The sequence below is a fragment of the Salvelinus alpinus genome, chromosome 2 (genome assembly GCF_045679555.1).
Source record: "Salvelinus alpinus chromosome 2, SLU_Salpinus.1, whole genome shotgun sequence".
NCBI lineage: Eukaryota > Metazoa > Chordata > Actinopteri > Salmoniformes > Salmonidae > Salvelinus > Salvelinus alpinus.
Window position 1 is genome coordinate 94,358,103 of NC_092087.1, and position 12,378 is coordinate 94,370,480.

A 12,378-nucleotide genomic window follows, 5' to 3' on the forward strand; every position below is an offset into this window, starting at 1 on the left:
AACAACACAACACAACACAACACCACAACACAACACCACAACAACACAACACAACACAACAACACAACACAACACAACACAACAACACAACACAACACCACAACACAACACAACAACACAACACAACACAACAACACAACACAACAACACAACACAACACAACACAACAACACAACACAACACAACAACACAACACAACACAACAACACAACACCACAACACAACAACACAACACAACACAACACAACAACACAACACAACACACAACACAACACAACAACACATACAAATGAAAACTGTCACATCCTTATCATATTCATAGTAGATCCAAGTTGTTGCCATGGGTAACCAAGTTTACCATCAGATACCAACTAACTAAGATATAAATGAAGACATGAGACAGAGAGGAAGTTGAGGTGGAGATTAAAACACCCAGAAACCCACAGCACACTAGTGCTGAAAAATTACCATGGTAACCATCCTAGCACGCATCCCAAATGACAGCCTATTATATAGTTCTCTATGGGCCCTGGTCTAATGTAGTGCACTATATAGGGAAAAGGGTGTCATTTGGGCCTCAGCACTAGAAAGAGGAAGCTGCCAGTGGAATAACGGTTTCTACAGCAACAGAGTCTCTACTGTAATATAAGCACCACACTCAGATCAGTTTACATAGTCCCTTACTGATCATCATTATCCAGGCTTACACAGTAACTGAACCTAGGCCTGTCCTTATGGGGCGGTTTGCAGTGGCATAACAGTAACCTTTGTTTGAGGAAGTAGCATTGGGTTCAGTGAGGGTAGTAAACTCTCTAACAGTCTATATCAGGGTTGTCACACTCATTTTGCCAAGTCAGCAGCTAATCTTCCTCCTCCAGCAAAATTAAGGCAATTTTAAAAACATTACAATATATTCATAACAGATTTCACAACATATTAAGTGTGTCCTCAGGCCTCTACTCTACTACCACTTATCTACAACACTAAATCCATGTGTGTCCTCAGGCCTCTACTCTACTACCACTTATCTACAACACTAAATCCATGTGTGTCCTCAGGCCTCTACTCTACTACCACTTATCTACAACACTAAATTCATGTGTGTCCTCAGGCCTCTAGTCTTCTACCACTTATCTACAACACTAAATCCATGTGTGTCCTCAGGCCTCTACTCTACTACCACTTATCTACAACACCAAATTCATGTGTGTCCTCAGGCCTCTACTCTTCTACCACTTATCTCCAACACTAAATCCATGTGTGTCACGGCCGTTTAAAGGAGTGGACCAAGGCGCAGCGCTTTGAACGTACATACTTGTTTATTTAACGACGTCACCAACAAAACAATCAACAACCAACCGACACGTGACGCCAACGTAGTGCTCACAGGCAACTAAACATGGACAACTACCCACAAAACCAACATGGAAAATGGCAACCTAAATAGGATCCCCAATCAGAGACAACGATAAACAGCTGTCTCTGAATGGGAACCCATTCAGGCCACCATAAACCTACATATCCCTAGACAATACAAAATCCCCATAGATAACCAAAAAACCATAGACAAGACAAAAACCCCTAGACAATACAAAAACTAAACAAACCACCCCTTGTCACACCTTGACCTAACCAAATAATAAAGAAAGCAAATATAACTAAAGTCAGGGCGTGACAATGTGTACATGTGTGTATACTGCGTGTGTTTATATGCATTTGTCTATGTTTGTGTTGCTTCACAGTCCGCGCTGTTCCATAAGGGGTATTTTTTTAATACATTTTTACTGTTGGCATGAGTTACTTGATGTGGAATAGAGTTCGATATAGTCTTGGCTCTATGTAGTACTGTGCTCCTCCCACAGACTGTTCTGGACTTACAGCTCAGTCAGGCATCAGATTGCTGCTATATCATGTGATGGGTACAGCTGTGAGTTCAGGCAGACATCTGGATTGGAATGTGGCCAAAGATAGGGGTCATGGGGTTAGAGGTCAGGAGTCGGGGTTAGAGGTCAGAGGTCAGGGCTCAGCGGTCAGGGCTAGCATGGCCTCAGCCGTTTCATCTGTGCCGGGCGCAGTGTTGTTACCGTGGTTACTGAGCCCTGACGAACAGGTGTATCGACCAGGTGTTCTTGTGCACATGCCCAGAGGGCCACGCACCGACGGAACCCACACACACTCATCCTCATCTGTAGTGGACAGATCGAATCCCCGAGCTGACAAGATAAAAGAATCTGTCATTCTGCCCCTGAACAAGGCAGTTAACCCACTGTTCCTAGGTCATCATTGTAAATGAACATTTGTTTTTAACATACTTGTTAAATAAAGGTTCAATAAAAATAATAAAAGGTATCTTTATACTGTAAAGTACTACAGTCTCACTAACTGTTCTCCTAAGTCAAACGCCTCAGCAAGCCTTTCAAAAGGAAATGTACACAATCTGTAATGGCTCTGTAATACCAGACGCTGGGAGACGAGAAGTACGTACAGGGAATGATTATTTATTGGATTAACAGATTAAAAACAGGAAAAGTGTCTGGACAGGAGAAACGTAACAACATCAATGCAGACACGGGAAATGAACTGGAGGGGGTGACAGATATAGGGTAGATAATCAATGACGTGATGGAGTCCAGGTGAGTCCGATGAAGCGCTGGGGCACGTAACGATGGTGAGAGGTGTGCGTAATGATGAGCCGTCTGGCGACCTCGAGCGCCAGAGGGGGGGAGAAGGGGGCAGACGTGACAAAATCATTGGTAAACTCATCAGAAAACTTGATATTGGACATTCCATCAGTCCTGGAAGAAAGAAAATAAACATGTGCTTAGTTTTCACTGTGCTACATCTTAGTCAGTCCTAAACAGTCTTCATCTTAATCGAGCTTATAGCATCTTGGGCAAGAAGTCTTGATTAAACCATGTGTATACACAATCATACTTCAGACACATCAGATGATACCGTGTCCCATTAAGCGGAACAGGCACCTTTTAAAGTAAATAATCCCAGAGCTCTTTTCTTGTCGTCTTATCATTTTGAACCTGTTGCATTGACATGCAGAACCAGTGAACAGTTTGGACACACCTACTCATTCAAGGGTTTTTCTTTATTTTTACTATTTTATACATTGTAGAATAATAGTGAAGACATCAAAACTATGAAATAACACATATGGAATCATGTCGTAACTAAACAAGTTTTGAACAAATCAAACTATATTTGATGTTTTAGATTCTTCAAAGTAGCCACCCTTTGCCTTGATGACAGCTTTGCACACTCTTGGCATTCTCTAAACCAGCTTCACCTTGAATGCTTTTCCAAAAGTCTTGAAGGAGTTCCCACATATGCTTAGCACTTGTTGGCTGCTTTTCCTTCACTATGCGGTCCAACTCATCCCAAACTATGTAAATTGGGTTGAGGTCGGGTGATTGTGGAGGGAAGGTCATCGGATGCAGCACTCTGTCACTTTCCTTCTTGGTCAAATAACCCTTACACAGGCTGGACGTGTGTTGGGTCATTGTCCTGTTGAAAAACAAATGATAGTCCCACTAAGTGCAAACCAGATTGGATGGCATATCACTGCAGAATGCTGTGGTAGCCATGCTGGTTAAGTCTGCCTTGAATTCTAAATAAATCACAGACCGTGTCACCAGCAAAGCACCCCCACTCCATCACACCTCCTCCTCCTTGCTTCACGGTGGGAACCACACATGCGGAGATCATCCGTTCACCTACTCTGTGTCTCACAACGACACGGCGGTTGGAACCAAAAATCTAAAATTTGGACTCATCAGACCAAAGGACATATTTTCACCGGTTTAACCTGTCTGGCTCTGGGGTTCCGCAGGCGGAACTCCTCCCACATTCCACTGAAAAGGCAGAGCGCGAAATTCAAAATATATTTTTTAGAAATATTTAACTTTCACACATTAACAAGTCCAATACAGCATTTGAAAGATACACATCTTGTGAATCCAGCCAACATGTCCGATTCTTTAAATGTTTTACAGTGAAAACACCACGTATATTTATGTTAGCTCACCACCAAATACAAAAAAAGGACAGACATTTTTCACAGCACAGGTAGCATGCACAAAGCCAACCTAACTAACCAAGAACCAACCAAACTAACCAAGAAACAACTTCATCAGATGACAGTCTTATAACATGTTATACAATAAATCTATGTTTTGTTCGAAAAATGTGCATATTTGAGCTATAAATCAGTTTTACATTGCAGCTACAATAACAGCTACCGTCAGAAATAGCACGGAAGCAGCCAGAGTAATTACAGACACCAACGTGCAATACATAAATACTCGTCATAAAACATTTCTGAAAAACCGATGGTGTACAGCAAATGAAAGACAAAGATCTTGTGAATCCAGCAAATATTTCAGATTTTTTAAGTGTTTTACAGCGAAAACACAATATAGCATTATATTAGCTTACTACAATAGCCTACCACACTACCGCATTCATTCATCAAGGCACGTTAGCGATAGCAATAGGCACGTTAGCGATCGTAACAAACCAGCAAAAGATATATAATTTTTGACTAACCTTGATAAGCTCCATCAGATGACAGTCCTATAACATCAGGTTATACATACACTTATGTTTTGTTCGAAAAGTTGCATATTTAGAGCTGAAATCAGTGGTTACACACTGTGCTAACGTAGCATCTTTTTCCCAGAATGTGCGGATATTTCTATTAGACTCTCACCTATTCTGACCAAATAACTATTCATAAACATTACAAAAAAATACATGTTGTATAGGAAATGATAGATACACTAGTTCTTAATGCAATCGCAGTGTTAGAATTCTAAAAATAACTTCTTTACGACATAAGGCTTAGGTTATGGCGAGATAGTGACCAAAACCTGAGCGCAAAACTAATAGTACACAGTTCGACAGATATATGAAATAGAATCATAAAATGAGTTCTACTTTTTATGAGCTTCCATCAGAATGTTGTACAAGAGGTCCTTTGTCGGGAACAATCGTTGTTTGGTTTTAGAATGTCCTTTGTCCCTCTTGAATTAGCAAGCGCACTAGCCAATTGGCAAGTAGCTCTCCATCGTCAACAAACACAGACAACGCAACACGCCTAACGTCCCGAAAAAATATCAATATTCTAATAAAACTATATTGAAAAAACATACTTTACGATGATATTGTGACATGTATCAAATAAAATCAAAGCCGGAGATAGTATTCGCCCGTAACGACAGCTCTTCAGAAGGCAATTACAGGTCCCTCCACGCGCCTTACAAAAAACCTAAAATGGAGGACACGTCATTCCAAGAGGGTTCATTCCATCTCAGGCCAAGATAATCAACTCATTTCTTCTCTCAGTTCCTCTTGAAATCTAGGGGAAGGTGTATGACGTGCACGTATAGTCATACGTATCATGCCCATTTATAGGCAGGTCCCTAAACAGAGCATCGAATTCAGACTTTCCACTTCCTGGTCAGAAAGTGTGCTGCCAAAAGAGTTCTGTTTTACCCACAGACAAAATTCAAACGGTTTTAGAAACTAGAGAGTGTTTTCTATCCAATAGTAATAATAATATGCATATTGTACGAGCAAGAATTGAGTACGAGGCCGTTTAAATTGGGAACGATTTTCCCCCAAAGTGTAAATAGCGCCCTCTGGTCCTCATCAGGTTAATGTCTATTTCTTGTGTTTCTTGGTGCAAGCAAATCTCTTATTATTTAGTAGTGGTTTCTTTGCAGTAATTCGACCATGAAGGCCTGATTCATGCAGTCTCCTCTGAACAGTTGATGTAGAGATGTGTCTGTTACTTGAACTCTGTGAACCATTTATTTGGGCTGTAATTTCTGAGGCTGGTAACTATAATACTTATCCTCCGCAACAAAGGTATTTCTGGGTTTTCCTTTCCTGTGGTGGTCCTCATGAGATCCAGTATCATCATAGCGCTTGATGTTTTTTGCGACTGCACCTGATGAAACTTTCAAAGTTCTTGAAATTTTCCACATTGTTGACTGTTGTTTCTCTTTGCTTATTTGAACTGTTCTTGCAATAATGTTGACTTGGTCTTTTACCAAATAGGACTATCTTCTGTGTACCACCCCTACCTTGTCACAACACAAGTGATTGGCTCAAACACATTAAGAAGGAAATAAATTCCTCAATTAACTTTTAACAAAACAAACCTGTTAATTGAAATTCATTCCAGTTGACTATCTCATAAAGCTGTTTGAGAGAATGCCAAGAGTGTGCAAAGCTGTCATCAACACAAAAGGCGGCTACTTTTTAAATTTGTTTTACACTTTTTTGGTTACTACGTGATTCCATATGTGTTATTTCATAGTAGAAAATAGTAAAAATAATGAAAACCCTTGTATGAGTAGGCGTGTCCAAACTTTTGACTTGTACTGTATGCTCTTTCTGTCCCAAGTGTCACAGAATCTCTGTCACAAATGTCCCTTACAGCCTGTTTGAGTTCAGTGAGTACCATTCATTTTCACTGGCGGCTGATCTATTTGTCCACAGGAAGCTTATCTTTAACCCAAACAACAGATGGAAGCCTCTGATATGATATGAGTCTCAATTCCTCTTTTCCTCATGTGACCTTGTATTTTAACACACTTCTTCAAAGTACTAAGACACCACATTATTAAAGTGCTATCTGAAAGCCACTAATAACATATTACATTAACACATCTCTAGTAACCCATTATAATATTCATACAGTATATTCGGTAATAGTTCTCTCTCCTTTTATATCTCTTTCCTTTTATGTCACGCAGAATCCCTATATAATGCTAAAAACTCAGCTCACAGAATTGGTTTGGGTATTCATTCAGACACACTCCTCTTTCACACCGGGGCTAGTCCCCTGACAGCTCTCATTCACTCAGTACAAATAATATCTCTTATTGTCCGAATTTCAATCCTTCGTTGAACTTCAGCTTACCAATTATTTTCCAAATATCAATCTGTTATTATCCACATTTCAATCTCTCAATTTCCAAATTTCAAACATATTAACACGTCATTTCAACACAACACAACTCTCACATCCACATTCACTTAGTACTATTCCCCAACACACTCAGTAATCCCCCTGGTTACACCTTTTGCATCTTCAACCGTTCTTTTGACGTTACTTTCTTCTGTGGTTCCTCTAAAGTCTCTTTAGTATCTTTAGTCCCTCAGTATCGAAAGTCTCAATAGTTTATATAGACATAAATGCTTTAGTCTCTGTGGTTGCCATAGTAGCTATTGTCCCTATAGTCTCCATAGTATCTATTGTCCCTATAGTCTCTATAGTATCTATTGTCTCTATAGTCTCTATAGTATCTATTGTCCCTATAGTCTCTATAGTATCTATTGTCTCTATAGTCTCTATAGTATCTATTGTCTCTATAGTCTCTATAGTATCTATTGTCACTATAGTCTCAATAGTCTTTATAGTCACAAATGCTATGGTCTCCATGGACTGCATAGTCTTCCCATACATACTTACATATATACAGTATGTAGTGATGTTTCCAGCTAAAGCAGTCAATCAATTAATCAATAAATCAAGAGAAGACACATACACACAATGATGCCCTTTTGTGGGACTCACCTTCACAGTGTGATTAGAGATTCTGAACCCAGGTTGGCACTGGCAGTGGTAGCTCCCGAAGGTGTTGAGGCAAATGGCGTTCCTGCCACAAACCTGAGGTGTCTCCTGGCACTCATCGAGGTCTGAAGAGAGAAGGAAACATGTTGGTAGGGCAGTGAATCCCTAACTTCTCCTCCAGTGATTCCCTAACCTCTCCTCCAGTGATGCCCTAACCTCTCCACCAGTGATTCCCTAATCTCTCCTCCAGTGATTTCCTAACCTCTCCTCCAGTACCTCAAGACAGTCCACATGTTGGATGTATTCCAGAACTAACGTAGCTGAATTAACGAATGAAAGTCTTGATGATCAGGTGCCCATTAGAGTCAGCTGTGCTAGTTGTGGAATACATCAAAGAAGAGGACAGTCTGTGTTTGTAGAGGAGAAGTTGGGGAATCACTGATCTACAAATATGGAACAGAACGAAGATAATGCAAAATTAATGTTTTGTTCTCTTGACAAGTAACATTCACACCGACAGACACACACACACACACACACACACACACACACACACACACACACACACACACACACACACACACACACACACACACACACACACGCACACGCACACGCACGCACACGCACACGCACACGCACACACACACACACACACACACACACACGCACACGCACACACTAAACTGCGACCCAAGTCTCTCACATGGCTGTTGCTGTTAGCCAAGCCTCTCCCCACCTACACATAGAATAATATCATTATCCCATATGATAAAAGCATGTTTCTCACCCATACACCCCCTCTTGCTCTCTGTTAGTGTGTACCCAGACAGACAGATGCAGTCGTAAGATCCTGGGGTGTTCACACAGAATGACTTGTTGGGGCAATCAGCAGTCTGCTCCTTACACTCGTCCACGTCTGAACACAGAGATGGAAAGATGGAGAGATGGTGAGAGATGGAGGGGGGAGTGGCAAGAGCAGGAATGGAGACAGAAAGTGAGAGTGAAAGAGAGTCACACAGACTGTTTCTTGGTGGTCTTAAACACATCTACTTTGAAACCAAAGTATCTACCTCACACACATGGTTATGGGCTTATAAAATATAAGACACCGGTACCATGTCAAATTTGAAATGTATTACATTTTGAGTTTGCATCCCAATAATACACTTTATATACAACACAGAAGACTGAAATATAACTAAACCATTTGACAAAGAAAAACAGACTTTCGGCGGATAAAGAAAAATTATGTTTATTAATTATGAAAATATGAAAATTATTATATAACATTCCACCCATGAGGCCACTAGGTCATTTGACTGCAGAAGATAACTACTCTCTCCTTCCTTCTGAAGTATACGCTCATTAAAGGCATTGGATTGGTGGAGGCGTGCTAGTGTGAGTTCAGTGAAGGAAAGTGAACAAGTGCACACTTCACGAGAAAGGAGAGATTATTGGGACCAAGAGTCTTAGTTCTGCCGCATGCAAGACGATGTGTTGGGGTTACAGTTCAAACTGGTTTAGGGTACGGGGTCTCGTTCCAGTCCGACTACATTGCAGGTGTTGTATTGTATCAACCAATGGCTGCGTGCTACGTCATCAACTGTGCTATATCATATGATGCTGATGGTCCAGTTCCTGTCTGACTAGATGGGCGGGTGTTGTATTGTATCAACCAATGGCTGCGTGCTACGTCATCAACTGTGCTATATCATATGATGCTGATGGTCCAGTTCCTGTCTGACTAGATGGGCGGGTGTTGTATTGTTAGAGCTGACGCTTTCCTCATCCTCGGATGAGGTGAGGAGAGAAGGATCTTCTGACCAAAATGCGGAGTCAGGGAAATATGCCATCTTTATTTATTTACAACGATAACTGATGACACGAAAACAACCAAAACACTTTCAACAAACTACAAAATAAGAAAACGACGTACACGCGACCTGAACATAAACTTACATCGACAAACGTAAACTCACGAACAGGAACGGACATCGAAACGAACGAACAGCCAAACAGCTCCAAAAGTGAATACATCTAACATAACGAAGACATCACAGGAGACAATCACCCACAAACACACAGTGATAATGCCCTACCTAAATATGACTCTTGATTAGAGGAAAATGCAAACCACCTGCCTCTAATCAAGAGCCATACCAGGCAAACCGAAACCAACATAGAAACAGGTAACATAGACTGCCCACCCAAAACACATGCCCTGACCAAAAACACATAAAAACTAACATAAATAGGTCAGGACTGTTACAGTACCCCCCCCCCAAGGTGCGAACGCCGGGCGCACCAGCACAAAGTCCAGGGGAGGGTCCGGGTGGGCAGTTGACCACGGTGGTGGTTCCGGTTCCGGACGCTGTCCCCATACCACCATAGTCACTCCCCTCTTCTGTCTACCCCTACCACTGACCACCCAAACATTACCTTCCCCTAAATAATCAGCTAGCACCGGAACAAGGGGCAGCACCGGGACAAGGGGTAGCACCGGGACAAGGGGCAGCACAAAAACAAGGGGCAGCACCAGGATAAGGACCATCACTGGAATAAGGGGCAGCACCGGGACAAGGGGCAGCACCGGGACAAGGGGCAGCACCGGGACAAGGGGCAGCACCGGGACAAGGGGCAGCACCGGGACAAGGGGCAGCACCGGGACAAGGGGCAGCACCGGGACAAGGGGCAGCACCGGGACAAGGGGCAACACCGGGACAAGGGGCAGATCCCGGCTGAAGGACTCTGGCAGGTCCTGTTTGGACGGCTCTGGCAGGTCCATGCAGGCTGACGGCTCTCGACGCTCATGGCAGACTGACGGCTCTCGACGCTCATGGCAGGCTGACGGCTCTCGACGCTCATGGCAGGCTGACGGCTCTCGACGCTCATGGCAGGCTGACGGCTCTCGACGCTCATGGCAGGCTGACGGCTCTCGACGCTCATGGCAGGCTGACGGCTCTCGACGCTCATGGCAGGCTGACGGCTCTCGACGCTCATGGCAGGCTGACGGCTCTGGCTGCTCATGGCTCTCTGACGGCTCTGGCTGCTCATGGCTCTCTGACGGCTCTGGCTGCTCATGGCTCTTTGACGGCTCTGGCTGCTCATGGCTCGCTGACGGCTCTGGCTGCTCATGGCTCGCTGGCGGCTCTGGCAGATCCTGTCTGGTTGGCGGCTCTGGCAGATCCTGTCTGGTTGGCGGCTCTGGCAGATCCTGTCTGGTTGGCGGCTCTGGCAGATCCTGTCTGGTTGGCGGCTCTGGCAGATCCTGTCTGGTTGGCGGCTCTGGCAGATCCTGTCTGGCTGACGGCTCTAGCGGCTCCTGTCTGGCTGACGGCTCTAGCGGCTCCTGTCTGGCGGATGGCTCTGTAGGCTCATGGCAGACGGGCGGCTTTGCAGGCTCATGGCAGACGGGCGGCTTTGCAGGCTCATGGCAGACGGATGGCTCAGACGGCGCTGGGGAGACGGATGGCTCAGATGGCGCTGGAGAGACGGATGGCTCAGATGGCGCTGGGGAGACGGATGGCTCAGATGGCGCTGGGGAGACGGATGGCTCAGATGGCGCTGGGGAGACGGATGGCTCTGTAGGGAGGAGAAGGAGAGACAGCCTGGTGCGTGGTCTAGGCACCGGCTGCGCTGGAGAGGAGGAAACAGCAGGAGAGAGAACCCGGAGAGACAGCCTGGTACGGGGGGCTGCCACCGGAGGACTGGTACATGGAGGTGGCACCGGATATACCGGACCGTGAAGGAGGACACGTGCTCTTGAGCACCGAGCCTCCCCAACCCTACCAGGTTGAATGAACCCCGTAGCCCTGCCAGTGCGGCGAGGTGGAATAGCCCGCACTGGGCTATGCAGGCGAACCGGGGACACCACCTGTAAGGCTGGTGCCATGTACACCGGCCCGAGGAGACGCACTGGAGACCAGCTACGTTGGGCCGGCTTCATGGCACCCGGCTCGATGCCCAACCTAGCCCTCCCAGTGCGGCAAGGTGGAATAGCCCGCACTGGGCTAAGCACGCGTACTGGGGACACCGTGCGCTTTACCGCATAACACGGTGTCTTACCAGTACGACGCCTTCTACCTCCACGGTAAGCACGGGGAGTTGGCTCGGGTATCCTACCCGGCTTTGCCACACTCCTCGTGTGCCCCCCCCCAAGAAATTTTTGGGTCTTACTCATGAGCTCCCAACCGCGTCGTCGCGCTGCCTCCTCATACCAGCGCTCCTGGGCTGTGGCTGCCCTCTTCTCCTCCTTAGGACGGCGATATTCCCCTGGTTGAGCCCAAGGTCCTCTACCGTCCAATATCTCCTCCCAAGTCCAGAAATCCTTATTGCTCCGTCGAGCATTCCCATACCGCTTGGTCTCTGTATTTTGGTGGGTGATTCTGTTAGAGCTGACGCTTTCCTCATCCTCGGATGAGGTGAGGAGAGAAGGATCTTCTGACCAAAATGCGGAGTCAGGGAAATATGCCATCTTTATTTATTTACAACGATAACTGATGACACGAAAACAACCAAAACACTTTCAACAAACTACAAAATAAGAAAACGACGTACACGCGACCTGAACATAAACTTACATCGACAAACGTAAACTCACGAACAGGAACGGACATCGAAACGAACGAACAGCCAAACAGCTCCAAAAGTGAATACATCTAACATAACGAAGACATCACAGGAGACAATCACCCACAAACACACAGTGATAATGCCCTACCTAAATATGACTCTTGATTAGAGGAAAATGCAAACCACCTGCCTCTAATCAAGAGCCATAC

The 12,378-nt window shown here is 44.7% G+C and overlaps 1 protein-coding gene across 2 annotated transcripts in view; it reads right to left on the bottom strand.

Annotated features, from left to right (window-relative positions):
* Window positions 1-2,478: 2,478 nt before the first annotated feature.
* The window catches only part of LOC139545630 (adhesion G protein-coupled receptor E2-like), a 37,125-nt gene continuing 27,225 nt past the window's right edge, over window positions 2,479-12,378 (bottom strand). For both annotated transcript variants that reach the window (XM_071353606.1, XM_071353615.1), the window contains 3 exons: window positions 8,385-8,513; window positions 7,598-7,719; window positions 2,479-2,795 (listed from right to left, as the gene is read on the bottom strand). In XM_071353606.1, the coding sequence (XP_071209707.1) occupies window positions 2,790-2,795; window positions 7,598-7,719; window positions 8,385-8,513 (257 nt within the window). In that variant the 3' untranslated portion in view covers window positions 2,479-2,789. The remainder of the gene's footprint in view (window positions 2,796-7,597; window positions 7,720-8,384; window positions 8,514-12,378) is intronic.